The following is a 16,153-nucleotide window of genomic DNA, read 5'->3' on the forward strand; positions in this document are numbered from 1 at the left end:
CCAGAAATTAATATTAACTTGGCATTCTAAACCACATTTATTGCTCTTACCATACAGTAATGTACGTACACGTTTTAAACCCAACTTTGTTAATTTACAAGAATAAGTAACTGAATTATGTTTTTTCTAGCAACTAATGGCAATGAAGCTGTTGGTAGCACCAAGACCACCAATGGTCTTGGTACTTTTAAATCGGCTGAGATTTGTAGAATGTAAACAATATCAAATGCAAATGGTGTACAATGGCAATGTTTATACAGGTATTCTCCTACTTACGATGGGGTTAGGTTCCGAAAAACCCATCATAAGTTGAGAAAATCGTATCTCGGATATAGCCTAGCCTACACTAAGTTAATCAGTACCATATAGGCTAGGCTATATACACATATATGGAAGATTAGCCTACACTACACAGTATACCTATACATATAAGGTATAGTAATTATTAATATCAGCTAGTTCGGGTGTTTCAAATGCAGATTGACTTATGATAATTAAGTTATAAAAAGAAAACTTTAATAATAAGAACAAGGATCAGACTGTAGTGTAAAGGGTACTCACCAAGATTCGGTCCGTTGTCGGCATACGTGATCGGTGTCAGGCTGTTCATGGCTACTATAAACTAAAGATCGGAAGAGGATGATGATAAAGCAGCAGGATCATCAATTCGCTCTTCCTCAGATAAGAATTTCTTCTGTTAGTTCAGGTGTCTCGAGGAAACAAACTGTGCCGAGACGTACAGGATCGAGTCTCAAGTTGAGGGGGTAGGGCGGGGTTGGGGGAAGTCGGAAATGGCACTGGAAGTCGTTCTCTTGAAGAAAAAATCCATTGTTAGGTTGACACAGTGCGTTTTTTTTTTTCGTTCTTCATAAATTAATCGGGTAACATGCAACAATGTCTTGATGAGCCCTCTGAACTTTGGCAAACCGTTCCTCGTCCCCATCCATTTCACTTAAAAGTTTCAGTCCTTGATCAAATAAAGCAAACGCCTCTGCCAAGTTTTTTAGGTCGTAAACGTTCGTCCGGTCTCTTTTTATTTCTTCTTCCTCTTCTGCTTTTTTTTTCTCTTCTGCAAGTGCAATTAAATCCTCTGCCGTTAGCTCTACATTCTTGCACATCTATAAGTTCTTGGATATCTTCCTCGTCAATTTCTAAATCTAAACTTTTCCAAGTATCAAGATCATTTTATTGATTTCCACTTCTTCTTCATTCTGATCGAAACCTTTAAACGAGTTCACATACACTTTCAACAGATTTTTCCAGACCCCATTTCATACACTCTTTCTTTACCTCCTTCCACGCCCTTCCAATGTTCATAATGGAGTTAAGAACACTAAATTCTTCCCGCCCAGAAAGTTCTGAGATCTTTGCTCCTCGTTATCCGTAGCCTGAACAGCCTGCGCAAACGTGTTCCGAAGATAATACGCCTTGAACGTAGCCACAGCACCCTGATCCATGGGTTGTATGAGAGAAGTTGTGTTTGGTGCAGAAACACAACTTTTACATTCTCGTTAATATCTCCGATGTGCTGAGGGTGGCCAGGAGCATTGTCGAGAATCAGAAGAATTTTGAAGAAAGGGGATGTATTTTTTATACAATAATCTTTCACTTCCGGAATGAAGCAATGAACGAACCAGTCCTCGAACAATATTGCAGTCATCCAAGCTTTTTTATTAATGACAGGTAAATGCCCACCAGGAAGTGTCTGCTTGTCAATGTTTTTTTAAAGCCCGTGGATTTTCTGAGTGATAAATCATAAAGGGCTTAAGTTTATACCAAGCCCCACATTTACCCCCAAGCAGAAAGGTCAAGCGATCCATGTATGCCTTCAAACCCGGGCATCACCGTTGCTTCTTTGTGGATGTAGGACCGTTGTGGCATAAGTTTCCAATAACGTCCGGTTTCATCAACATTAAAGATTTGCTCTGGCAAGTAGCCTTCATTAACGACGATCTCGTTTAAAACATCCTTAAATTTAGCAGCTCTGTCGGCATCAGCGCTTGCTGCTTCACCGCTAATTTTCACACTGTGAAAATTATGGCGGTTCTTGAAACGACGAAACCATCCAGCACTGCTGCAAAACTTTTGTTGTGGTTATCATCATAATTCTTCTTCAGCTCTTCAAAAAGCATGCGCGCCTTTGTCTGAATGTTAAGGAGGGTGAGCGGCATACACTTTTGTATTTGATCCTCCATCCACTGACCAGTAACGCCTCCATTTCTTCCAAAGGCCCTATCTCTTCTTGTATATCCGTTGAATGAACTGAGCAGATGCCTTTACAGCATCCATTACGCGTTTCTTGTCCTTGAGGATGGTGGATACCGTCGATTGCGATAAACGTTCGTCACGTGCGATAACCATGACTGCCTTTCCCGCTTCACGCTGGATTTATTATTTTCAGTTTCTGCTCCCAAAGTGATGGATTGCCTCTCTTTTTTGCACTACCAGAGGACACCTATTTGGTTGTTTGGAGACATAATTTTTTTGTTTAATTTTCGGTACTTAAAAAAAACTCTCAAATCACAAACGAACAACCACCGACCTAATGTTACTTGGTTCAAAACGAGCGCAAGTGAGGTCGAACTCATTGCCGCTGTACCTATGCCAGCCTCTCGCTCTCGGGCCAACATATCGTACAGCGTAGTACGCCTGCTGCCAGTGCTCGCTTCAGTGCGCGAAATTTAAAAATCACGCATTTTCAACTGTTTTTTGTTTTCTTTTTTTTTTTTTTTTTTTTTTTAGTATTAATTGCAACCCCATCGTAACATCGGATTATCGTAAAACGAATTATCGTAACTCGAGCACTACCTGTATTCTGTTACTATAAGGTATTAATATGATAATATGTACATGCAAAATACTGTATAATTGGATGCAGCAAGCAAAACAGCCTTTATTTAAATCATTATTATAAATATAGCTTTATTATTTAACCTTTGAAAACTATATTATTTTTCTCCATAAAATATTTCAGATTTTAGAATTATGGATAAGAGATCGTAATCCTGTACTTTAGGTTGGATAGGTAACTTATCTCTACAAGAAATTAGCGTGCTTGGTAAAATATACGAAATAAGTTGAAATAACTGAAACTAAAAAAACTCAAGCTCATGGCTATGCAACCAAAAACACTATATACATACTATCATTTGTTCTTTTAACTGCTTGATGACCAAAGAATGAGCTTTCCTTTATTCATGGATATCACCAAGCATTCTCTATCTAATACAGAATTTACAAAAAATATATCTAACCTAACAGAAATGACTAATCAACAGTAGCTGAACCACAAAAACTGAAACCACTATGTATATGTATGTACTTACCAAAGAGAGGAATACTGATTAATTTTCGTTGCTCGGAAAATGAGCTTGGACTATCATCAATTTTAATTTTTTTGTCATACTCCTCATATTCTGTGAAAAGAAAACAAATTAGGTACATACATACTGTGTTAGCTTTAATGCCCCCCACCCCCCCAAAAAAAAATCTTTTGTAAGTCATTAGAATTCAATATTTTAAAATGACTGTAGCTATGCCCAGTTCTTGACCCTCTCTATGGATGTTTCAATGAAAATATTTTGCACAAAAGGACATATTCTTATTAATCTCTTGAAAATGTAACAAGAGATTTTTCCAGATGGCCTTGGCAGCTGATAAAACCATCTATCAATTTAGGACAAAGTTTTCATGCAGAATGCTATTTATACCAAAGATATAGTTATTTTCACATAAATCCGTTAATTTTAAAGTGATGGTTCAATCAGGTGCAAGTGTTGGAGACCCCCTCTAGAGGAACACCAAACTCTGTAAACAACCCACTACCTCTGGTATGAGGCATTTTTAGTTCCTCCTGGACTTGATGACTGACTGGCTACAGATCTTCCAAACACTCCTCTTTATCACAGCAAATGGGACAAAAACACAAATCTAGAAGTGACCAATTTACAAGTATGGTACCTACAACCCATATCTAAGGATCCTGGAATGGAGAGTAATAAACTGGAAGCCAGTTGAAAATCTTGGTAACTAACAGATCAAGAAAACGGCTCCCTAAAAACCACTAAAAATCTTTGAAAACTTGGGGATGAAGAATCCATTATGAAGAAGCTATCTGATCTTTTTGGCTTCACTGATCTGCCACAAAGCTCATCTTTCCAGAAACAAATTGAGGGAGCAGTTGCACCTTTCTTTATTCTACCAAGGTTATGATTCAACTCGTCAGGAGGTACAGTAATACCCTGAACTTAAGCAATTAGAGTTGCTCGAATCCACAGACACACAAATTTTTCATTGGAACCTAATTGTCATACACAAGTTTTTCACAGACATGCAAACATTTGTGAATCCTCTAGAAACCCTGCAAGAATGTTTCTGTTTAATTTTTCATGTAATTTGTAAGATTTCAAGCTTTTACGTGTAAATTAAATAACATTAATAAAATAATAATTCCCTCTCTCTCTCTCTTTTTATTTTACTGAAATATGAGAATTTTCATGGTAGTCAGCCCACGAAGAATTGGCATAGTTTCTTAATTCATTGTTTGTTATGGAAATATTGCCATATGCAGGAGCCAGATTATTTACTTAACAACAAATATTTCCTTTCAAATATGCTATACTTGAAATAAATTACATTAGAATTAAGTAGATTTACTCAACATATCAAAGATGATAATTTTACAAAGTAAGGAAGCTATATACCGACGAGTCCACGAATTCTAATTTTATTCTCAACTCTAGATTCGTGGCAGAATAAGCATTTTGAAGTTGGCTTTGCTGCCACTCAAGTCTTGACCCAAAGTATTGTGCTGTACTGGGGTGTCGTCATTCCATCTCCTACAGCCGATAAATAATACATTAGGGCATCAATATTCTTTAATAGCAATGTGTAATTACATTAATTTTGTCCTTTGATCAATAAAATAATTTGCATGACATTTATCCCTTAAACGCCGACTGGACGTATTTTACGTCAACATTTTTTGTCTCTCGGGTGCCGACTGGACGTATTTTACGTCGACATACAAAAGTTTTTTTTTTAAATTCGCGGAAAAATACTTTTAGGCCTACCAGCCAAAACTCTTGAATCATGCGCCTTGGGGGATGCTGGGAGTTCACGGATCAAGGTGTTGTTTTGTTTACAATCGATACGCAGGCGCGCAAGCGCGAATTTCTTTCTTGCCGCACTAAAAAGTATCTGTGACACATCTCGGAAATTATTTTGTCACTTTGACATAATTTTTTGTACCATTTAAATTAGCCGTTACCTGGCGTAATTATACTAGATGAAATTTGTGCATTTTTAGTAGACAACACAACAAAAAAAAAATACTCATGATTGTAGCTTTTATCAGTTTTGAGATATTTTAATTTAAATAATGATAAGTGCCAAAATTTCAACCTTCGGTCAACTTTGACTCTACCGAAATGGTCGGAAAACGCAATTGTAAGCTAAAACTCTTATATTATAGTAATATTCAATCATTTACCTTAATTTTGCAACTAATTGGAAGTCTCTAGCACAATATTTCGATTTATGGTGAATTTATGAACAAACTTTTTCCTTACGTCCGCGCGGTAACTCTTCCGAAAAAAATCATACATGCGATTGTGGTAATATTTGCACCATTTTCAAAATTAGCCGTTACATAAAGTTTTATATATGGAAAATGTGCGCATTTCATGGCAACACAATACAACTAAAAACAACCCATGGTTGTAGCTTTTACAGTTTTGAGATATTTTTATATAAATAAACCAATAAGTGACACAAATTTTCAACCTTTCGGTCAACTTTGACTCTACTGAAATGGGTTAGAAAACGCAATTGTAAAGCTAAAACCGGCTTATAATTCTAGTTCAATATTCAATCATTTACCTTCATTTTGCAACAAATTGAAAGTCTCTAGCACAATATTTCGATTTATGGTGAATTTATGAAAAAAATAACATTTCTTTACGTCCGCGCTGCGGTAAAGTAACTCTTTCCGAAAAAATCATACGTGCGATTGGGGTAATGTTTGCACCATTTTAAATTAGCCGTTACATAAAGTTTTATGTATGAAAATGTGCGCAATTTCATTTAGAATACAACTAAAAATAAATGAAGGTTGTAGCTTTTCTCATTTTTGAAATATTTGCATATAAATCATGATAAATAGAAAAAAAAAAAACCACGTTCGGTCAACTTTGACTCTACCGAAATGGTCGAAAAACGTAATTGTAAGCTAAAACTCTTACAGTCTAGTAATATTCAGTCATTTATCTTCATCTTGAAACAAATTCGAAGTCTCTAGCACAATATTTAGATTTTATGGTGAATAAAAAAAAAAAAAAAAAAAACAAAAAAAAAAAAAAAACTTCCTTCCCTCCGCGCGCGGATTCTCCGCCACAAATCTCCAAATGTGTACTCCCCATTCTCGGAATATTTGCTCCGTTTCATATTAGGCATTTCATAGAGTTTTATATATGAAAATGTGCGCAATTTCATGTAGAATAAACGAAAAATATTTATTTTTGAAGGTTGTAGCTTTTCTAATTTCCGCATAATTGCATATAATATATTAAAAAAATTCAACATTCGGTCAACTTTAACTCGTCAGATATGGTTAAAAAACTGCAATTGTAAGCTAATACTCTTACAGTATAGTAATATTCAATCATTTGTCTTCCTTTTAAAAGAAATTGGAAGTCTCTAGGACAATATTTAGATTTATGGTGAATTTTTAAAAAAAAATATTTGTTTACGTCCGCGCGTTACGAATTCATTGGCATTATTTTGTAATAATAATATTTTTCTCTGTGTTGATTTTATCGTTTTACAATGTGTTATATACCAAAATGATCGCAATTTAGTGTACACTTACAACGAAAAAAAAAAAAAAGTAAACTTTTTTACCTTTAACCGTTTTGCGCACAGCGCGATTTGGAATACAATTATATATGAAATTTTGTTTTTTGCGCTATCATATATCGCATTATTTATATATGATAATGATAATTTTTTTTGTTCATTTCTGATGGTGCATACTAAATTTCAGCCAATTACAAAAAAAGGAGCCAAAAATGAACTCTTAATCTTGAAAACTAAGCGCGCTGTGATTTTTTGAAAAAAATATTTTTTCCGCTTCCGTGCTCACTCCAAAACACCTCCGGCACACGGGAGATAATTTTTATTTTACCGCTTCGGCGTTTAAGGGTTAATCAGCCTAAATCTGACTTTTGAGTTTCACACATGATTACCCTAGGTCTATTTTCATCTGTATACTCTCTCAGATACATAATGTGAATGAATATTTAAATGGCCAATATATATATATTAATCTACTTAATTTGATTAATCCCATTATTCTTTTTTTATTAGCCATGTTCTCCTTTTTTCATCCTTTTCATAACTGCTTAACATAATTTACTCATACCCAGCTATCTCAAGTGAAAAAATCTTAATAAGAAACCAAACAAATATAATTTAGTCTTCTTTTTATCAAATTCCGTGCACATCATCCGTTTCATCTTTCTGTAGCTATTCATTTCTTCTAAATAGAAAATAATTAATATTAGTTTCACATGTATGGCTAGATCTAAGTATGTATATGGCTAGATCTAAGTATGTATATTTTAGTTTTACCAGACCACTGAGCTGATTAACAGCTCTCCTAGGGCTGGCCCGAAGGATTACATATTTTGAAGTGGCTAGGAACCAATTGGACACCTAGCAACAGGACCTAAAGCTTATTGTGGGATCCGAACCACATTATATCGAGAAATTAATTTCTTTCACCAGAAATAAATTCCTCTGATTCAGCGTTGGCCAAGCCGAGAATCGAACTTCGAATCACTGGATTGGTAGCCGAGCACAAAAACCACTGGTCCAACGAGAAACTATGGCTAGACCTACTACCATAAGAATATTATGAGTAGCTGAAAGGATAAGTAATATGAAAGGTGACTTTCTTGTTTCAGTCTACTATTTCAGATATTTGTTTTTACAATAACACCCTACTGCTGTAATCAGGGGGTTTTGTTTTGAACAGAAAACATTTGATAAACATGCATCTTAAGCTTCAGTTGTCGTTCAGAGGAATTTTAAAATAACCTTTATCATTAGTGATGCTTTCACACAATGGAGTTCGTAGCGAGGTGTGGGGGGGAGTGGTGGTGCCATGGGAGTGATGGAGGAATTAGGCCGATGTTAATAAAGTATCTCCCAATAAAATGTATTTTTAGGTTTTGAAGAAAAAAAATGCATGCATCATTGAATCTGTTTCCCTCCCTATCCATGGTATACTAGACACCGATTTAAAAAAAAAAAAAAAAAAAAAAAAAAAAAAAAAAAAAGTTAAGCCTAACTAAAAATCTTACCCATCAAAGGCAAGTTTGCTTATTCTTTGACACCTATCAAAGATTTCAAGTGTATTTTTAAAAATCTCTCCCTCTCCATCCAAAGTATTCATCAGACACCAGTCATAGGCGTAGATCTAGTCATGATTCCTGGTTCAACAATACCATTACAAGGAGCTAGAATTAAAAATTCACAAATGAATGTTGCTCAGCAACATTTACACTATTGTATTGTCTTGCTTTCTTGTGGTGCTTCAAGTAGTTCCACCTCTAGGCCCAAGTTCTAAACTTTGCCGTTCTCTAAACAATTTGATTCATCTATGTAAGATTCTCTTCATATATTATAAGCTTTCTTGATGTCTGTCTAACAGGAACTTGCACCGAATGCAGTGCAATAATTGTCTCTCGCTCTGCGAGGGATCTTTCTTAAAACGATAAATGACACACTGACAGATTCCTGGGCACATTACGATATCAAAAGCAAAAAAGGGTGGCTACATGGTTCACACTGTTAGGTTATCACCTTTTTTTTTTATCTTTGATAGCATTTTATGAGTTTCTAATGTTTTCTGTAAAGTTAACAAATAGAATTATTCAATAACTTCAACTTAATATTGAAATGATAATGTAAGGACTATGTTTATGTGATACAACTATCTACCATCTCCTCCCCCCAAAAAATTTAAAAAACTGTAAACACTAGACAATTGTACCACTGATTTTCCCAAAGGGGATGGGATTAGAGATAGTATAGAAGCAATAATCCAAATAATTACTTGCTTTTTTATGCTGTTCCACAATCTACTGGGTGCCAAAATGGCAGGGAATTTGGATGCTGCTATATCATCAGATGATGCACTTTCACCCTTGGTCTTGACATTGTGAAGACTCTGTCAGCTTGGAAAAAAAAAATTCCTCATCTTCCCTCGAATTTTATGCCATTCTCATACAGAAACTTCTTGAAGTCTTCAAATAAAGATAATACATTCTACAAAATCAACAGTAAGCTTATGGAGATATACTGACAAGACTGCAATTCAATTCAGAGAGAATAGGGATGTCTTTGATTTGAAACAACAGATGTAAAAGTGGAGACTGAAGCAGTAGTAGGGGCAGCAGAAACTGACAACATTGGCCTAGGAAAGTGTCATCCAAATGTTAACCAGAGCGGACACCATCCTGTCCAAGCAGGGGAGATTAAGGCAAGCAGAGTTACTCTGGAGCCAAGGGGTGTTTGCGTGCATGAAAGGGCCAGAAAATTACCCGTTTGACTTACTTAGAAGGTCCACAAGTACATTTTTTAGGCGAGGGAAGACATCCAGAAACCCCAGCAGTTATCATGTTATTCAGGGTTTTTGTTGAATTTTATGAAATCAAAATACCTCCTTCTTTTACAAGTACAGGCAGCCCTCAGTTAACATCAGGGGTTCCGTTCCCAGCCGAAGCTGCTAACCAAAAATCAGTGATAACAGCACTAAAACCCTGCTTAGCGGCGCCGTTAACTGAATATCGCTCCGTTAACCAGAGATTGGTGCTGCTGTTAACTAGAAATTGGCACTGTTAACCGGATGTCGGCGCTGCTAACCAGAGATCAGCACCAAAAATCCAGTTAACAGCGTCACTAGACAAGCGTAAAACCGAATAGCTGTTAACTGATACCGCTATTAACTGAGGGGTGCCTGTATTGTACATAAGCCACAATAACTTGGCAATGAAATGGTCTTCCAAGCTCGTTCACCTCTCAAAATAAACCTGAAAAAATTAACTATTCAGCAAATGCAAGCAAATAACATTGACCAATACCCAAGGTCACAAGAGCTCAAAGTATGACCTTCTCTGATGAGAAACTAAAATCTATGACTTTTCATATTTAAATATTTGTGGAAAATACGAGAATACATTGAACATCTATTGCTTTTACATTCTGGTTAGGTACACATTAGGCAAGTTTTTAAAATTAGTTGGAAAACTTGTGTAGCAATCAATAAAAGGAATTTAAACTCGATCAACATACCGAGGTATAAGATAATTTGTATTCTTAGGGATGGCATTAAGGATGAAAAAAAAATTAATTGATCCAGTTCATTGTTATGTTCTCTGTTCATATATTGTTCATTTAAAATTTTGCCAGTCTGTATCAGGCTGAAAAGGAGAAGGCTGAAATGGTTTGGACATGTTGAGAGGATGGATGGGATAAAACCCCAGGAGAGCACTGAGAGCAGTACAAAAAGGAAGAAGACCGCTGGGCAGGCCAAGAACGAGGTGGATAGAAATAATTGTCAGAGGTCTTGAAGATGAAATCCAGAGCCTAGAGGAAGCGAGGGAAATGGCTTAGGATAGAGACAGATGGAGAGGAGCTGTATCAGCGTTATGCTACCGGCCAGTGGCGGGAAAATAAGTGAAGTAAAATTTTGGGAAACCTTTTTGTGAGAGTGTGTGTGTGTGTGCATGTGTGAAGAATGTCAGTGTTTGACTCTGGCACACCAAAGAAAAAATTCAGGGCATCACAGTCACCATCCATCTTCAAGTGGTTCTTACCAAAAATCTGATGATAAATGTGAAACTACCAGCAGTGGCCAGAAAAAAAGAAGTCACAGAAAAAGTCACAATTTTGGCTAGGAAAAACATCACAATACGTAAATACATAATTTATGGTGGCTGGTAACGAAGTCACAGTGAAAATTTCATAGTATGTTTGGAGGTCATTACCTTTATGATAGTTACAGTGTTTTGTTTATGTATTTATGGTAATCCCCAGTAGGCTTGTACTAACCATGCCACAAACGTGGATACATACCAGGTTAAAACCCTTGGAGGTCACCCACTATCTAGGAAAAATTAATAAGACTATTTTTCTCCAATTACTTTTTTTCCTTAGACTTTTTTTTCCCAGACTTTTTCCATATGACATTTTTACCTGGTTCCTACCAGCACAGAGAAAGGCAGAACATGTATTATTGAAGCAGTGGAACTGGGAAAGGAAGTACTTTTTGAAAGGCTGGAGCAAGTGGACAAAGGCAAAATCTTATACCATGTTACTAACGAATGTTATATAAGCAATATGCCCTTACAAAAACGGTGGATAAATCTTAGAGCGTCAATCACTGGAGTGGTGATCTCCCTGCCGAGCATGTAACCTTGGGCAGCCACATTGAAAGGTCTTGGTCCAGTTCATAGTATACAACTATACTTTTATACCATTGTTATTTTTACTGTTATTATTTTTATCTTTTTTACTATTATGATGATCTTATAACTATACTATTAATATTACGTATTACTTTTACAATTGTTATTGTTGATGTTGCTGGTATTATTATTAAGTTATTAAAAAGGATTGCTGCATCAGCTCCATTAATTTTGTATAGAGTAGTCTCTATTTTCCTTATCAAGGATTTCTCAGTATGTATTGCTAAAACTGGCAAGCAACGTGCCAAAGGGGATTTGAACTATATTTATACTACTACTACACGTTTCTCTCTCTCTCTCTCTCTCTCTCTCTCTCTCTCTCTCTCTCTCTCTCTCTCTCTCTCTCTCTCTCTCTACGACATTTCACCCAGATATGCCAGGCCATTATCACAGTGATGGTTGCTGGAGGACTGAATATTGGTGGAGAGTCCTTTGCTTTATATCATGGAAATGTGGGTGCTCGCGGGTGCTCCTTCAGGACCCAGGGATATTCGATTTTTAATTGACTGGCGGCCAGGCGTCAGACACGCTTGAGGCGCGTTGACCTTCTCAGGTGTGTGGTGTCACCTGGAGCCAGGTTGCCATTGGTTGCAACCGTAGTAATGTCACTCCTGGTATTACTGCCATCCTCCTCAATGTTGGTCCCATCCTGGGCGCTGGTGTTATCCTCTGGAGGGGGGGTAGGCGTTCCTTACACAGGTAGGCAGCAGGAAGGGGTTCCTGTGTCATATTTAGGAGGGGTTCTGTTCTAGAATGAATAACGCCTCAAGGAGGTGTGGGCGTCGCTGATCGTGGGGGCTCTTCTGATTATCTCTGTTTTTTACGATGTCCTTTCGCGCGACATGCTGTTGGTGGGTGGTGAGGGCGTGGTGTTTGATGGCACCGTTCTGGGCATCACAGGAGATCCTCTTGGACAGTCGTAACATCGTCATTCCGATATAGAATGTTGCCATCAAACACCACACCTCATCGCCCACCAACAGCACGTTGCACGAGATGACATCATAAAATACACAGATACTCGGATGAGCCCCCGATCAGTGACGCCTAGGCCTCCATGAGGCATTATTCATCCTAGAACAGAAACCCCTCCAAAATACGACACAGGAACCCTTCCTGCTACCCACCTGTGTAAGTAAGGTACCACCCCCCCCCCCCCCCTCCAGAGGATAACACCAGCGCCCAGGATGGGACAAAATGCTTGATAAGGAAAATACAGAAGACTCTATACAAAATTAATGGAGCTGATGCAGCAATCCTTTTTAATAAGACTTGTTTAAAAGAGGGTCTACTCCCATATTATTATTATGATCATTATAATGATAATTATTATCATCATTATTATTACTGGTATGTATAATTATTCGCATTTATTATTATTATTATTATTATTATTATTATTATTATTAATTATATATTATTATTATTATTAATATTATTAGTATTATTATTATTATTATTACTGGATCCAATTTCAAAGAAAAAATACCTTACAAAAACAGGTTGGCCTAAGCACTCCAGCCATTATGGTCATGGCATAAGCATCTGCACTTGGATCTATGAAGTGTCTAGCATAAAAGGTTCCTGTAAATTACAGGACTTCCTTTGCATAGTCACTAAACATTTAACTAAACAGCAATACACAATCACTAAATATTCACAATACCTACACTTACACTCACTAAACACTCACACTTACTATACACTCATGCTCACTAACATGCATTAAATAATAATATTAATAATACTAATACTAATAATAATAATAATAATAATAATAATACTAATAATACTAATAATAATACTAATAATAATACTAATAATAATACTAATAATAAAAATAATAATAATACTAATAATAATAATAATAATAATAATAACAATATAATCCATAAACACATGGGCCGTGCCAGTAATCAGATACAGCGCAAGAATAGTGGAATGGACAAAGGCAGAACTCCGCAGCATAGATAAGAAAACCAGGAAACATATGAAAATACACAAAGCACTACACCCAAGAGCAAATACGGACAGACTATACATAACACGAAAGGAAGGAGGGAGAGGACTACTAAGTATAAAGGACTGCGTCAACATCGAGAACAGAACACTGGGGCATTATCTGAAAACCAGTGAAGACAAATGGCTAAAGAGTGCATGGGAAGAAGGGCTAACGAAAGTAGACGAAGACCCAGAAATATACAGAGACAGGAGAATGACAAACAGAACAGAGGACTGGCACAACAAACCAATGCACGGACAATACATAAGACAGACTAAAGAACTAGCCAGCGATGACACATGGCAATGGTTACAGAGGAAGGAAACTGAAGGAATGATAACAGCGGCACAAGATCAGGCCCTAAGAACCAGAAATGTTCAAAAAACGATAGACGGAAATAACATCTCTCCCACATGTAGGAAGTGCAATACAAAAAATGAAACCATAAACCACATGGCAAGCGAATGCCCGGCACTTGCACAGAACCAGTACAAAAAGAGGCATGATTCATTGGCAAAAGCCCTCCGCTGGAGCCTGTGCAAGAAACATCAGCTACCTTGCAGTAATAAGTGGTACGAGCACCAACCTGAAGGAGTGATAGAAAACGATCAGGCAAAGATCCTCTGGAACTATGGTATCAGAACAGATAGGGTGATACGTGCAAATAGACCAGACGTGACGTTGATTGGCAAAGTCAAGAAGACAGTATCACTCATTGATGTTGCAATACCATGGGACACCAGAGTTGAAGAGAAAGAGGGAAAAAATGGATAAGTATCAAGATCTGAAAATAGAAATAAGAAGGATATGGGATATGCCAGTGGAAATTGTACCCATAATCATAGGAACACTAGGCACAATCCCAAGATCCCTGAAAAGGAATCTAGAAAACTAGAGGCTGAAGTAACTCCAGGACTCATGCAGAACGAGTGTGATCCTAGAAAAGGCGCACATAGTAAGAAAAGTGATGGACTCCTAAGGATGCAGGGTGCAACCTGGAACCCCACACTATAAATGTCACTCAATCGAACTGGAGGACTGTGATAGAAAAAAAAAAAAATATATATATTATATATATATATATATATATGTACATATATATATGATATCTATATATATATATATATATAATATATATATATATATATATATATATATTTATGTATATAATATATATAATATATATATATAATATATATATATTATATAATATATAATAACTAATATCCTTTATTTCAGCTTAGGGCCATATACATGGAATATACAAAATACAGACAGTAACATACACAATCTAGATACATGAGACATGATAAAAAAATGAATAAATGGCACTTATCCACACAATAGCTGAGGTAGCATAAAAGATAGTAATCATAAATACTTGAGTCTTGTTAAGTATACAATTTCACAACATGGTATCAAACTTTCTTAGTGTTTCCCTACCTATCTATCTTTCACATCTCTCTGGTTCTTTCTCAACTGCACTTGGCTTAAAAACAATAGTAGGTTTTTTTTTTACCCAAACATATGGAATAGGTAAATTTTCACATCCTGACTGTGCACTCAAAATGATCATTACTCTGTGCTTCATTACAGCACTTGGAAATATAAGTCAGGTTATACCATCTCCCCATGTTCCAGATTGGTTCTAAAACTCATAAAATTTTTAAAGATATACTTCTGTTGGCCAGTTGGCATTGACAGTTGCTGCTTTCTCTCCTTAACTGTTGTAGTTAAAATACACTGGTGGTGACAGTCAAGAACTGCTCCAATATGGCATTCCCATCTTGAATGTCAGAAGTTCGTATGAACACATAATCCTGAAGTATCATGGCTGTCTTAAGGAATGATTCAGCTCGTTCTTTTTCAGAAATCATCCACTTGTCTTATGCATTGTTGTGTTTTGAAGTCACACAAATGACATATTTCATAAAAAAACTTGTTAATATTAGCTGGTAGAAATGCGGGGTCACAAAAGTCCACCATAAAACATGTACTCCTTTATTGAACAGAGGCTGAGCTATCCTCTGGGGAATGAGCAACAAAATCTGCGGTGTCTTTCCTTAACTGGTCGAGTTTATCCAGTGTTGGCTTAAGGGCATACTGTTTATATAACATTAGTAACACGATATAAGATTTTGCCTTTGCTCACTTGCTCCAGTCTTTCAACAACTTCATCCCTTCTCAATGCTTCAATAATGTGTCCTGCCATTCTCTGTGGTGGTAGGAATCCAGGTAAAAAAATTGTGGCTTCCACACGCCCAGTACTTTATACCTGACGCCCTTTGGGTGCTCGCGCGAGGGTAGTAACCTCTGCATACCATGCTAACTTTTTTCTCTGGTATATTTAGAGATTATTTATACTAGACAAGAGGAAAGCAGGATCTTTTCACCGGGCGACACAGGTCTCCCCCAGAAATAGATTTTTCCTTCGTCAAAATCCCTTTTTCCTAGCTGGTGAGTGACCCCCAAGGATTGTAACCAGATATGTATCCACCTTTGTGGTGTGTTTAGTACAAGCCCACTGGGGATTACCATACACACACAAACAAACAACTGTAAATATCATCAAGCTAATGATCCCCAAGACATAATGTGAATTTTTAACATTTATCATCAG

The 16,153-nt window shown here is 36.6% G+C and overlaps 1 protein-coding gene across 4 annotated transcripts in view; it reads right to left on the reverse strand.

The window, feature by feature from the left end:
• LOC135211721 (uncharacterized) overlaps positions 1 to 16,153 on the reverse strand; it is a 290,983-nt gene that overhangs the window by 130,452 nt on the left and 144,378 nt on the right. For all 4 annotated transcript variants that reach the window (XM_064244966.1, XM_064244964.1, XM_064244965.1 and 1 more), the window contains exon 3: positions 3,327 to 3,416. In XM_064244966.1, coding sequence (XP_064101036.1) covers positions 3,327 to 3,416 — 90 coding nt within the window. The remainder of the gene's footprint in view (positions 1 to 3,326; positions 3,417 to 16,153) is intronic.

Source organism: Macrobrachium nipponense, chromosome 4 (genome assembly GCF_015104395.2).
Source record: "Macrobrachium nipponense isolate FS-2020 chromosome 4, ASM1510439v2, whole genome shotgun sequence".
Taxonomy (NCBI): domain Eukaryota; kingdom Metazoa; phylum Arthropoda; class Malacostraca; order Decapoda; family Palaemonidae; genus Macrobrachium; species Macrobrachium nipponense.